We start from the raw sequence: 14,007 nt of genomic DNA, 5'->3' as shown, positions 1-14,007 counted from the left end.
AATGTCTGAGCCAGTTTGGTTTTTGTTCAGATACGTACTCATAAGTTTCTGTATCAAAATAAATTGAAGATTTCTCATAGATAATGCCTCAAAGTTAAAGCTTCATTCTCATCTAGAACACTGTTTCCATCTTGTGAAGGTCACAGATGATGTATAAAGGCAACATTAAACGGTAAAATAGAAATCTCCTACTTGTCTAGGGCAGTTATATGTCCTCACAGAGGCATGAGCCTTCTACGTTTGTAGAACCAGAGGAATGCCAAAAATACAAGAAGGCCACAGACTCCAGTAATTGTCAATACCCATTTGAAAGCACCAGGCTTCTCAAAGAAATCTATCTCAAAATTCATCCCAAAGATCCCTGCTACTACCCCAAAGATGGCCACCACAAACGTTGCAGTAGTAAGCAGCAGCTCAAACTGGATCAGCTGATTCCTCACGTTATCCTGCAAATGCCATTGATCTTAAGCAAAATAAAGGTACAAGTATGATCAAGAATTTTAAAGGGTATACCAATTGAATGTTGATGAAATCTTCAGTATCATCAATGTACTCCTTTAACTGAGTTGTATAAAAAGAAATGCAGAGGATTAAACCAGTTTTTTTAACTGCTATTAAACACAAAGGAGTGGTGTTTTATGTTTACCGAGGTTAGCTTGTTGAGAGTGCTATCAATGACAACAAAGTAAGCTTCCAGCAACATCTCCAGCTCTTCTATATTCTCAGTTGCGCTTTCTGAGCTTCTTGCACTGTCATGTCTGCTCCTCGCAATGCTCAAGCTTTTCTCAAGTCTCCTTGAAGAATCAGGAGGAGAAGAAACAGGAGAAACTGGCGCAGAGAGAGAGAGACCATCGTTTGATCTGTATCCAAGTAAAGAGTGGTGATCACCACCGTTCAAAGAACCTTCCATTCTCTTCTTCTTCTCCGTTAAATACATCTCAGCCATATCCCCATCATCGTCCATCAACTGCTCAATCTCATCCCTCACCTTCTGAACTCTCCTCGTCAACGCCACAAGCCTGCTCTTCAGTCTACGCACACGCTCCAAGTTCAAAGTACTGATCTTTGAGGTAAGCTCATCTAATAACGGGTACGCCTCAATCTCCAACTCTGAAGCCTGAGCATCAAGGAAGGTACAAGCAGCTTCCAGAGCAATCTCAAGAGCCCTAAACTCAAAAGGCAAATAATCAGGAGACGAGTTTTGGAACACATTGTTCCTCCTCCTGATGAGTTCATTGCTGTCCTGATTCCAAACCTCACCAACAGCACTTGCCTTAAGCCTCTGCTGGAGCTCAACCACATACCGAAGCACATAGTTATCCAGAGAGTTCAACAACAAAACTTCATCCGCAGTGATAATACAACGGATCTGCTCCAAGTTAACAACAATAGCTCTCTCACGCCCCAGGATAGTAGAGGGATACACGAACAAAGGATCAAGCAGGCGCAAGTCACGTGCAGGTAAGTCGCATCTACGCATCATTGAGAACTTATCGACCTCAATGACCTGTGTGTTGGCCAAAGTATCAACACGGATCCACGACTTGAGACCTTGTCCACGCTTCTTGAGACCTGAAACGTCAACTCCGAGGAGAGGCTGTCTCCCTGAGGCAGAAGGGCGAGACGCTGCTGCTTCTCCTCTGAGGTTTATAGCTGAAGCGGGTCTCGGAGGAAGCAAACGCTCCTTGAGATCAGACATTGTTTGCTAATAATCTCCAGATGCTACCCAAAAAAAAAGGGATGAACTTTTATTACAAGACTCTCTCTAAATATGATCAGTTGCAGAATCAAGAAGATTCAAACCTCCGTGTTGAAGGAATCAAGACCGATCTCGGTGTGTTCTTACTCTGTCCTAGCCACAGCTGTAATAAGAAAAAGAGGAAGCAGTATCAAAGATGGAAGCTTTCGATAGAAAACAAATCAAACACCAGAAGACAAGTAATCATAAAACAATATGGTGACTACAACGGTGAGAGATACGACCACATGTAACAGAATCAGATGGATCGTCTCAGAACCATAAAATGATCAGAAAGGTCTCAAATTGTACACTTACCGTATCAAAATCCTCGCGACGGGAAACCCCTTGAAGCTAGAATCAGAGAATTGATTCCGAAGTGACTTCGTTGGATTGGATTCTTAAACAATCTGATTGAGTTAATGCGGAAGAAGCAAAAAGTAAGCACACCTTTTGCCCTTGTAGACGCAAATTACAATAAGAGAGAGCTTAATAACCGGAACGTAAACCGATTATTAACTAATTTATTTTGGTTTAGACTTAAAATGTACTGAACTCACATTAATACTTGCTATAACAATATTAACCACTAGAAAAGTTAGGTAGATTATTAATGTTAGTCCATTTAATTAAGCGTGACGACACAAAAGTAATTAATACAGAGTATTGAATGGTTTTAGATTGAGATGACGACGTGCAATTTATTTCTTTAAAAAGAGTCGGTGGGATGACCAGTGGATGACGATGAGCCGTACGAAGCAAAGAGAAAGACATTGAAACATACATCCAAGCAAGGAATAACGCGTGGGAAAGAGCCTTGGCATGGCATTAGAGAAAGCAATTAAGTCACACTTCTTGATGCTACAGTACAGACTCTGGCAACAGGTGAAACTTTCTGTTACTACTACTAATCCATCAAAACAAACGAAATGATGTTTGATCTTTGATCTTTGAATCTTTGCCAGGACCCGACCCTGAAATTTTAGGGGTCTTAGACCATGCGCATCAGGGGTTCATGAGGGGGTCGTGGGCTCGAGTTTTTAGGCCCGAATGATTTAAAGAAAATGAAAAATGGGTTTTAATCGACGAACCGGGCCTTACGCTTGAACCCGTAAGAGGCGAGTTCATGCCACGCGTCGGGCGCTGAGTGGCTTCTCCTTTCCGCGTTGACGACGAGGTCGAAAGGGTTTCCGCGTAACGCGATTCATTTGTCTCCTCTCTGAAAAACCTAGGGTTTCTTTCCGCGGAGGCGACACACCGTGCGACGGCGAATTCCGGAGGTTTTCTCCATCAAATCGACTCTGTAATCTCTTCTCGACGCTCTTAGGTCAGTATTACTTAGATTCACAGTGAGTTAGCGTCGATTGAATGTTCGAAAGGGATTTGCGATTTGTATGATTTAAAATCGATTTGGGGTTTTTTTTTTTAGGGTTCTTAATCGATATGGTAGTTCGATTGAGGGTTGAATTGGTTCGATTTTGTGGTGGAAACTCGAAACCGTTTTCTCGGATTTCAATTAAAAATTGGGGCTTTCGCGTTAGGGATGTAAATCGAAGTCTCTGTTTCGAATAATAGCTGTAAATCGTCATGGTCGTTTCATGTAGGGTTCGTTTCAATGAATGTTCGAAAGGGATTTGCGATTTGTGATTAAAATCGATTTGGGGGGTTTTTTTTAGGGTTCTTAATCGATATGGGAGTTCAATTGTGGTAATGTGTGCTAATAATCTGTTATGTATGTGTTTGTAGTTTCTTCCTGTGGAAGCTATGAGGTGTGGTGCTTTGAACCAACAATGCAAAGAGGTCAAACTTGTCAACAAGGAGGGAAAGTCATGGACTGCGCGCTTCGGATTTAGCAAATCAGACGGCGCATATTACATCAGCAGAGGGTGGAGAAAGTTCTGTCGTGATAACAGATGCACCAACGGAGATTTGTTTGTGTTCAACGTGGTTGGAGACGGGACGACAACTCCATTACTGTGTGTATGTCCGGAAAGGAAGGAGTGTACTGAACTACTGATCAAGCACTTCAGCAGAATCGATGGTAAGTCTTCTCATTTTACTTGTTTGTGTTGTCTATAACTTCAATGTTACTACTTTGCTTCTGCGTTAACTTGTGTTCTCTTCTTCTACAGGTAGCATTGCTTCTACCTCACGAAATTAGATGGCTCTTTTGCGGTTTTTCCTCTCTATCATCCGAACTTGTTTCTTTTTGTTTCATTAGCAACTTATCAACTTATGTATTTCGGTTTGTAAAACTTGAATGGTTTTTCTATGTGAACTTTTATGCTAAGTTAAACATTCTCGAACTTAATTGCTTTGTTGAATGCGTAGACTGATCATCGAACAAAATGTTTCTATGAATTGAATTTAAGTTAAGAAACAACATAAACTCCAAAACTCTAACATACCTTTTCTACATCTGAAAACACAAACCAAAATATTAAAACATATCTCAAAACCGAAACTTAAACTCCAAAACTAAAACATAGGTTGAATAAAATGTTTTCATAAATTTTATAATATATTTTAATATTGTATTCATGTATTCTGAATAATTTTAAATTTTTTTAAAAAATTAAAAAATATTATTATTTTATTCCTATGAACTCCTTCTTCGGGTTCACTAATGCAGAAAACAACAAATTCGGGTTCATAACTGTTCATGGACCCACAAAAAAATATTAAAAAATTTTGGTGAACCCCTAAGTGGGGTTCACCAATGCTCATGCTCTTATATGATTTAATAAGGATTTTAATAAGGGCAAATCTCCAAAATAGCACATTTCTAAGTTTATATCATAAAAATAGCACTCAAAAACTAAAATGACCAAAATAGCATTTTATTTTTTGAAAAATTTAAATTTTTTTATTTTTCAAAATTTGAAATCTTATCCCCAAAACCTCACTTCTCAACTCTAAACCCTAAAACCTAAACTCTAAACCGTAAACTCTAAATTCTAAACCCTAAACCCCACCCCTTGAGTGCTATTTTTGTGACTTTTGATATTGAGTGCTAGTTTGGGAACAAAAACTTGATTTAGTGCTATTTTGGTCTTTTTCTCTTTTAATAATTTAGAAGTCTATTTTTTTTTTTTTACAAATTTTGGAATTTTCATATAAATTTTCAAAAATTTTGGAGATCTTATGCAAATGTTTTGTTAGGTTTAGGGGTGGGCACTTTACCCGATATCCGAAGTGGCACCCGAACCCGATCCGAAAAACCCGAACCGAAATCCGAACTGAAGTAGCAAAATACCCGAACGGGTATTAAATAAGAAGAGATTGGATATCCGAACCCGAACGGATAATACCCGAACCCGAATGGATATCCGAAGATAACCGAACATATGTATAATTAACCCTATATTTCTAGTTTACATCTTTCATTTTATATAAAATATTTATATTGACACTATACATACTTTAAGTTTATATGATATACATACAATTACGGAAAAAATAATTTGCTACTCACTTAAAATGCATGTCAAGTTTTTTATTTCAAAAATTAACAAAAAGTTACATCCAATTTTTTTTAAAAAAATAACTAAATTTATGCATTTTTAGTTTTAAAATGTTATGTCCAAATCTATTAACCATTCAATTTATTAAAAATAAAAAATTAGTTGACAGAAAGTTATATTTTTAAATACAAGAAACTTGAGAAAGAAAAATTTAATTTTTTTTTTCAAAATCTAAATATCCGAACCCGATCCGAAATAACCGAATCCGAACTAAAAATACCCGAACCCGACCCGAAGTATAGAAATACCCGAATGGGTTTTACACCTCTATACCGAAATACCCGAAAATCCGAAATACCCGACCCGAACCCGAACGGGTACCCGAACGCCCACCCCTAGTTAGGTTTGGCCCATTACCTGTCTTGGGCACTGCAGCAGCAGAGCATTCTCCATGGATTAAAGGTTCGAAGAAAATTGCAAAAAAATTAAAAACCAAAACGGCTTTCTTAACAAGGATTTTGAGTTGTTTAGATTTTTTTTTTGTTATTATAAAATAGTATAAAGAAGCAGTTGAAAAGAATGATTTGGTCTAACAATTGATTTTACAAAAATCATAGAACTTCTTCACCCTTGACGGTTTTTAAAGTCAAGACATAAACATTACAAGTCTAATGGTATTATTGCTTGCATGTTCACGTTTGAGATTCACATGATTGGAGAAATTACTCGTTTATTCACATTTTTAAGTCCCATGGACGTCACCTATATTTACATTGTTCCATTTCAGTCTCGGCTGTTATTTATGTGCAATTCGGATCATTACTTCAAGCGTAAGGATTGACGTGAGAAGAGTAATCTCTGGTTCCTGCACCTTCCCATCCCATCCATTCCTCCCACGTGTCGCAATCTGGATCATTCATTCCGTTGAACCCCTCGTCATATACATCGAACGGCTGAAACTCCTCTGTTCCCTCCATCTGATTCTTTATTTGCTTCAACACAATCTTCAAAAATACGTAAAAAAAAAGAAGAAGATTAACGATCAAACAGTATGTTTGTTACGATGTTTTCATAAAGACACCCTCTTACATTGTAAGCTTCGTTGATTGTTTGAAACTGTACCCCACAGTTATTTCCTCTACAAACATCAGGATGATGCTGCAACATCACCGAGAACAAGAAGATATCAACTTTGAGAAACCCAATTAACTAAATTTAGTATAGAAAATGGTCAAACCTTTTTGGCGAGTTGTCTGAAAGCTTGCTTGACCTCGTATTCGGATGAATCGGGTCGGATCTTAAGGGTCTTATAAGGATCCATTATAGAAGATGAAGAACAAACGACTCTTGTTCTGTTTAGCATCTTGGGGTTCTTTCTTCTGCTGGACTTTGATCCGGATAGACCCGAGAACACGTTTCCTCCAATGGGTAAAGCAATAGTCATGTTTTGAACAAGACAGAATCAAACTGAAGGTAATGTGATTTACAGAAATAAATAATCTTTTTGAGATTTAAGAGTTAAATGGATTTGTGATATTTTAAGTAAATGGATTGGATAGAGCGGGATTATATATACACAGACACGAAGAGGGAAACGGTGACTTGGTCTCTTTTGTCATCTCTACCTACGTGTCCTTATCCATTTCCAAAGGCTTTTTACTATTTTTATTATAATCTTATCTATTCCTACTTTTTTGTTACTATTATATTTACAAGTTTTTTATTTTATTTTTAAAAGTTTGGTGTATTTTAAGATGTAAGCAAGATCAATTTATTAGCTATTTCCTAATTATGTTTTAGATACTGTGGGTTGTAGACTACCAATCTGGTCTTGAAACCATTGTCACTACGAGATCCCTAAAGCTTCTCACAACAGTATTAACTTTGAGATATAAACCACATTTTCTTTTCTTTTTTCAAGATGATGATATTGACTTTTTTTAAGAAAATAAAAGACTGATATTTAAAAAAAAAAAGACTGATATTTTTGCGTTCTTATCCAAAACAATTTGATGAACAAAAATACAAGAATGATTCTTTCGCAATTTGATACTTTTCACTATTCAAAATATCTCATGATTCTCTTCATTCTTCAATACACTCGGCACAAATTTTACATATTTTTGTGGATCACATTTATTTTTTACGATTTAATTCAATAGACAGTATATTTTTTCTATAAAAAAAAGCTTAAAACTACTACTCCCTCCATCTTGAAAAAATACATGTTTTAGAAAAGAAATTGTTTCAAAAAAAAATACATTTTTTACATTTCATATGTCGCAATCATCTTATCTAAAAAAATAAAGATCAAATTTTATTAAAAAGAGATATTTTAAACTTGGAAGACAATCATAGTAACAAAGAAAACATTTCTGTTCACAATCTTGATCGTCTTAGCTTATAGTCTAGTCTCTTTGTTCATCAGCTTATGCAATAACAGAACCAAAATGACTGCTCATGTAAATTCAAGATTCAATAACCAACACAAGAACTTGAAGATTTTTTCGTTGAAAATTGACAAACAAAACAGACTCTCTCTCACGATCTTCTTCTTCGCTTCCTCTTCTCTCTGTCGCTTTCATCCGAACTAGAAGAAGAAGAAGAAGAAGTCGATGAATCTGACTCAGAACCAGAACTGTCGGATCCAGACGATGATGTTGATTCTGCAACTTGCTTCTGTTGTTGCATGATGAGCCGTGGCATGTTCTTCAGGTACTCTCTCAGATTCTCCGTGATGCCTCCAAGACCAATGGAGGTGAAGAAGTTGATTGCAAACCTCGTGTTCTTTGGATTATCTTTAGGAAAGATGGATTCAAGTGACTCCTGCATTGTTGGATCCTGAAGCCTCTCATTAAGCAGCCTAATCCCCAAGTGTTCTGACAATTCCTGCAATCAAATGCAAAGTAGTAACCAAATCAACACAACCAATGAGACAAAACAGCTCTAAAATGGTAAAATGAGTTCCATGGAATGTGTTGCTGATTGATTCAAGTTACCTGAAAAAGGATCTTAATGAAGATACGGGACGACGAAGTTGTGTCCTCCTCAGTTAAGCGAATGTAGGCAAGCACATGCCAGGGGAGTGCATCTGTGCCCAGTAAATGGGCGAAAAACTTAGCCACATTACGCAGCTTGTTCGTCTCAAGCCGGTGGATCATTGAGTACTGCTGAACAAAACATTTCTCAAAATTCTCTTGATGAATCTTGTTGATCATACAGAAACGCTGACCCAACAAACCGTAGTAACGCAGGTACGTTCTCTCTTGTGAGCAACATTCCAGAAGCATTATGCATAGCTCCATCTGCAACATTGAATTGGATAAAGAATGTTATAAGCCTTGAAAGTAAAGATAATCAGAGTTTGGAAGGGGCTTACCTCTTGGCCTGGTTCAAGTTTAATTTTAAGCAACTTGTGACCTGCTTCCTCAAAATCAACGCTAGACATAATGGTCAGGTATATTGTCCTCCTAAGATTAACAAGATTGGTCTCTGTCTCGTCTCTTATTCTCATTTGTTCTTCATCTTCTTCTTCATCAGAATCATCTTCCTCATCATCGTTATCCTCTGAACTAGCATCAGATCCATCTTCATCGTCAGACTCATCCTCACCGAGTAATTCCTTCTTCAGGACCTCGTACTTCTTTTCGTTCTCAAGGAAGTCAGGATCAGGTTTGAAAACATCTGCAAACAGAAGAAAAATCAGAGAGTTCTAAAGTTAAGAAGAGTTTTACTAACACTAAAAAGTAATCTATCTCTACAGAACCATGTGTTACCAAGCTTACCAAGAGAGGTTTCAGGATTTATTTCGTCATCAATAGATATATCATGCGAATATTTTTCTTCCACAAGATCCAGCTCAGGACGAACAGCAGGATGTCCCTGAAAGTAAATCATTCACACAATTTTATGAGCAATATGCCATCAGTGAAAACAAAGCATGGTTCCATCTCTGCAACAACCTGATAATCTCAGAATAAAATTCAAGCAAGTTCTATAATCTTTACCTGAAACTTCGCTTTCCTAATAGCAAAGAGTCCTTCAATCAAATACTGAACTCTCTTATCTATCTCTCCCTCGTGCAGTATACCACGAAACCGCTCAAAAATCCCTGTATTAGCAATTGGAAGAGCTTAAAAACACAAAATAAAAGGAAGACCTGTGGCAAAATGGAACATGCATGCCATGTTAACACGGCTTAATGCGTGAAGTGAATCGCTTACATACACAACCAACGTTATCTTTCAACAAGAGGTGAACTAGATATATCATAGCAGCATATGCCAAACAAGCAGTCTAATGTTTCTCAATATAACAGAAGGAGAGGTTGAAAAGAATTATTACCATGCAATCCTTTTGGTGTAACGTCCTGAAGCATCGCACCACACTCTGTAACGAAACCAACAGCCACCTCCACACTGTCATCAGTCGGGTTTTCCAGAAGTACAGTGACTAATTCAAGTGCAATGATTTCCTCAGCCACTTGCTGGTTCACTAGATGTGCTATAAACTTAACAGCAGCTAGCAATTGAGGCTGGTGAAACGAAAACGGAACACACAAATGCATAAATAAGACATATATAAATGAAAATGCATTACAAGACTTACAGGGAAAAGGACAAACCTTGTCATTACGCTTATACGCTCTCTTAAGCTGCAAAACGACCCTTTTCAATAAAAGTTCAGCAACTTCAGGGAACTTGGCGTTGATAACAGCGACTAAAGCCGCAAAGACATCAGTGAATCCAGGAGACGCCATTTGAGACTTCATACATGAACGGCAGAAAAGCCCTCTTCCTCTGATGAGGTTCTCAGCGAACAGTTCAGGGATTATGTTCTTGATGTTACTTGCATTGACTTTATTGACCAGCCCGTTAATACTTTTACGGAGAGCGTCCCATGTTAGACGCTGATACTCTACACTGCTCTTGTCTTCCACTTCCTTCATCATGCGTGCTAGCTTGAACGGAGGGATATAAACTCCGCCAGTTTTCCCCAAAGCCATAGCATTGCTGTCAGATGGGTTGAGCTCTGGCAGCTTGGGCTTTGCAGCTTCACTCTTCTCTTCCTTTCTCAACTTGTCTCTTTGGCTATCGTTATATCTGTCACGGTGTCGCCTCTCCTTTTCATCTCTACCTCCATCGTCCCTCCGATGCCTATCAGAGTAGTCTCTCTCCCTCCGATCTCTCTTTAAGAGACCTTCGTTACCTCTATCAGTCCTCTCTCTCCCTCTTCTCCTGTTCCTAATCTCACCTTCCTCATCGTCATCAGATGCTTGATGATCTCTACCTTTCCTCTCGCTTTCTCTCCCACCTCTCCTACCCTTTTGTCTGTCATCTTCTTTACCAGAAGGCTTATCAGCTAAGACTCTACTACCCCTATGAGTCCTCTCTCTATCATGCCTCTCCCTGCCTTTGGGACTTCTCTTCCTTTCATAATCATCATCAACATCTCCAGCAACCTTTGAAAGATGGTTCTCATCTTCTTCATCAGAAGAAGTCCTCTCTTTACTTGCCCTCTTCTCACGAACAGAAGCATCATCTACTTCCAGTCTTTTCCCTCTATCTCTCTCTTTATCATCATCGTCAGAACCAGCGTCGACTTCTCTTCGATTCTTCCTAGACCGCCCACCTGATTCCTCATCTGAGGAGCTATCTGCTCTCACCTTATCTCCACGGCTTCTCTCCCCATCCCCATCTGCGACGCGACCAATCTCGAGATCTCTTCGCGAGCTCTTACGGTCGTCAACATCAGAAACCCTAACCCTAGGCCTGTCATCAGAGCCTCTATCTCTTCTCCTATCACTCCTTCTCACTCTCTCCTCTTCCTCGGAGGAACTATCGTGCCTACCCATAGATTGAAATTCTAAGCTGCAGAAACACCCAAACCCAACACCGAGTCACAGATAAAGTACGAACCTTTCCAGAGTATAACAGAAGATGTAAACCTGTAGTAAGAACCCTAATGAGGTTGTCGCCAAGATCTGTATCGCCGAGCAAAAGTGATAGACTGGGGAAATAAGTTTTCGATTTTTGTTTGTGTTTTTTTTGGTTCTGAGCCGGCAAAACGGCACGATGTGTGGTCCGGTCGATACGAATGCTAATGGGCCGAGGCCAAATTAATATTGACGGCTTTTAATATAACTGAGCCCATGAGTACCATTTTCCACCGAGATCGCGTGCAAGTCAAGAAAAAGACCAGGTTCTCTCTCCCTCTTTTATGTTTCCTGTTTTCTCTGTTTTAAAATAGAAACTTATTTAATTGTTAAAGCCATTTAGCTCTCTGTGAACTGTTTTATCAAAGTCTCTGGACTCTGGTTCAAAGATCTGGCCATGAAACAGAACAGAGTTCTTGATATAGTTGATTCTCGGATCAAAGAAGAATGCAAACCGGAACAAGTATTGGCTGTGGCAAAGCTTGCGAGAAGGTGTTTAAGCCTAAAAGGGAAGAAGCGTTCAAGCATGAGAGAGGTTTCCAGTGACCTTGAGAAGATCCGTTCATCAATTGAAGGTTTAGAGGTAACTATCGACGAGGAAGAAGAAGAAGAAGAAGAAATGCCAAATTAACATAGATAATTCTTGGAGTGTGTACATGACTGCTCCAGCGTCTCTCTTTGATTTATCGCCTAAGTTAGATGTTGAACCACTGGTACCTCAACGAACATGGTCATGATGGAATCTGACAAGTCTGCAGTGATGTACCAAATTTGGTTTAATTTTGTGATAACAAATCTATTAATAATAGCAATCCTAATTAATTCCAACAGATGTATATTTTCATTAAAATTCTGTTCATGACTGTTCATTATAAACTTTTGTTCACACTTTTATGGTACTTTTTCGTTTATAACTGTTTTTACTAGGTGATTTTCCTATGCACATGCACGAATACAAATATTTATAAAATAAATATATTATAATAACTGATTGTTATTTATTTTTAGTTTTAAAATTAATTTATAACCTGTATGCATAATTTATATTAATAATATTATATTACTTTAATTAGTCATATGATTTTAGATATGCTATATATCTAGTCGATTTTGTTGTTTTTTACAATCGATTTAGTTATCATTTGGGTATATTAGATTCCATCTATTTTACTGAATTCAACTGTAATATTTTTTATTTTAAATATATTAAAATTATGATTAAACTTTTTATTTTCATTTACGTCGGTTGTTGTCTTAGGTATGTAACTAAATTTGAGGAAGAGTAGGTATAACTTAAGATATATTGTTCTTAAAATGAAATGTAAAATAAACTAAAGTGTTTGATTCCAAACTACGTAGATTAATCTAACGATAATATTATACAGTCTCATGCATATATATAAATTTTACAAAAAATCTAAATTATAAGAGTTGGTCAATATTTTACTTTCACTTGTTAATATGTTTTGAGTCATCCTTTAATCTACATTTATAAAATAAATTCTTATTATAAAATTATATATTCTTATTGTAGTTAAATCTATGATTTTAGATATAAGTTGGATTAGTCGAGTGACTCGAGTTACTCATGTTGTGAGTATATTGAGTTACATATATTCTTTCAAGTTCAAGCTGAAGTATAATTATTTTTATTATAATTAAGTAAAATCAAATTAATTTTATTTATCGTTTAAATGTGCATGTAGTTTCATAATATTTATCAAATTATATGTTGATTTTTAGAAACAAAATATCAGAAAAAGCAATGATCAATATGAAGTTACATACATAAGTAACTAATACATTTTTGGAAGCTCATGAAAACATATCAATATTTAAAATAATTAAAATATTTTATAAATTCTAAATAATTTTATGGCTTAGATATATTAACTGGTAAACTGAAATTTATTTTAAATAATCTTAAAAATGATAATTCAGATTTGCTTTGGTATTTTAATTATAGCCATATTAAGTTCCACAAACATAAAAAATAAAATTTAATGAAAAATATGATATATCTACATCGTTAAAGTATATAGTGTTATGTTATTTTAAAACATTTTGTAATTATTTGATCAAAAGATGTTTATTGTTAATTCTTTTTATTTTTCTAATATCTCTTAAAAATAAGCATTTTAAAAAAATGTGTGTGATTGTATTTTAAAAATCATTTTATATAAGTAAAATATTATTTATAGATTTATTTCTGTAACTGAAAGATATTATAGTCAACTAAATATATGAAAATAAATAAAACATTTCAATAATACTAATTATAAACTATTTTAGTCAATTAAACATATATATCAGTTTATGTTACTTAATTATTTTATGTAATCATCTAAGAAAATATTCCAATAAGTGTTTTTCTACATTTTGTTTTTATTATGCAACTATTGGATTTTTTTTTTTTTAAAAAGGTAGTTTTGATATCTTGATAAGTGTCTTTATTATTTTTAAGAGTTGTATTCTTTCATATAAAGGTGAGACTAATTTTTTGTGTTTCCAATATGCAACTATTGATTTTTTTTTGAAAAAATAGTTAAAATATCTCAACCAATGTGTGTCTTTCTACAATTATTAGTTTTAAGAGTTACGCTGTATCTTCTCATTATAAAAGACTAATTAATTTTTAGTAAGTTGTTAAATATCTCAATAAGTACCTCTTCTATAATTATATGTATTTTTATATGGAATTGAATGTTTTTTTTATAATGATATGTCTATTTCAAAAATATTGTAAAAGTACTATATACACTCTATCTTGAATAATAGACTAGCCTTTGAACAAAAACAAAATAGCCTTTGATGTCAAAAACTATAAACTCAATCCAAATAAATGTTAAAGGGTGTGTATTTCATTTTTA

At 35.9% G+C, this 14,007-nt stretch overlaps 3 protein-coding genes and 1 long non-coding RNA gene across 6 annotated transcripts; 1 reads left to right on the top strand and 3 right to left on the bottom strand.

The window, feature by feature from the left end:
- Positions 1 to 59: 59 nt before the first annotated feature.
- LOC103853208 (magnesium transporter MRS2-10) lies at positions 60 to 2,238 on the bottom strand. The gene is made up of 5 exons (XM_033284772.1): positions 2,058 to 2,238; positions 1,804 to 1,862; positions 647 to 1,722; positions 514 to 561; positions 60 to 446 (listed from the first exon to the last, which is right to left on the bottom strand). Exons 3-5 carry the CDS (start codon positions 1,697 to 1,699, stop codon positions 216 to 218), a joined length of 1,332 nt encoding a protein of 443 aa, XP_033140663.1. The 5' UTR covers positions 1,700 to 1,722; positions 1,804 to 1,862; positions 2,058 to 2,238; the 3' UTR covers positions 60 to 215.
- Positions 2,239 to 2,570: 332 nt separating this feature from the next.
- LOC103855494 lies at positions 2,571 to 4,197 on the top strand. Its single transcript, XR_004455283.1, has 2 exons — positions 2,571 to 3,779; positions 3,871 to 4,197. It is a non-coding gene; the product is annotated as an uncharacterized LOC103855494 (long non-coding RNA).
- A 1,575-nt stretch (positions 4,198 to 5,772) lies between these two features.
- On the bottom strand, positions 5,773 to 6,756 carry LOC103853207 (chaperone protein dnaJ 8, chloroplastic). The gene is made up of 3 exons (XM_009130133.3): positions 6,440 to 6,756; positions 6,292 to 6,360; positions 5,773 to 6,206 (listed from the first exon to the last, which is right to left on the bottom strand). Exons 1-3 carry the CDS (start codon positions 6,644 to 6,646, stop codon positions 6,027 to 6,029), a joined length of 456 nt encoding a protein of 151 aa, XP_009128381.1. The 5' UTR covers positions 6,647 to 6,756; the 3' UTR covers positions 5,773 to 6,026.
- Positions 6,757 to 7,501: 745 nt separating this feature from the next.
- Positions 7,502 to 11,236, bottom strand: LOC103853206 (pre-mRNA-splicing factor CWC22 homolog). 3 transcript variants are annotated; one of them, XM_033285928.1, is made up of 8 exons: positions 10,974 to 11,236; positions 9,827 to 10,934; positions 9,547 to 9,736; positions 9,210 to 9,313; positions 8,988 to 9,084; positions 8,582 to 8,886; positions 8,202 to 8,507; positions 7,502 to 8,091 (listed from the first exon to the last, which is right to left on the bottom strand). In XM_033285928.1, exons 1-8 carry the CDS (start codon positions 11,054 to 11,056, stop codon positions 7,744 to 7,746), a joined length of 2,541 nt encoding a protein of 846 aa, XP_033141819.1. In that variant the 5' UTR covers positions 11,057 to 11,236; the 3' UTR covers positions 7,502 to 7,743. The 3 variants fall into 3 exon arrangements, with proteins under 3 accessions (XP_033141819.1, XP_033141818.1, XP_009128380.2); XM_009130132.3 differs by having other exon boundaries at positions 7,744 to 8,091; positions 9,827 to 11,072; positions 11,150 to 11,229; XM_033285927.1 differs by having other exon boundaries at positions 9,827 to 11,056.
- Positions 11,237 to 14,007: the final 2,771 nt, after the last annotated feature.

Source organism: Brassica rapa, chromosome A02, assembly GCF_000309985.2.
Source record: "Brassica rapa cultivar Chiifu-401-42 chromosome A02, CAAS_Brap_v3.01, whole genome shotgun sequence".
In the NCBI taxonomy this organism is placed as follows: Eukaryota; Viridiplantae; Streptophyta; class Magnoliopsida; order Brassicales; family Brassicaceae; genus Brassica; species Brassica rapa.
Note: the sequence above shows the minus strand (reverse complement) of the source record. Positions and strands in the feature narration are given on the sequence as shown.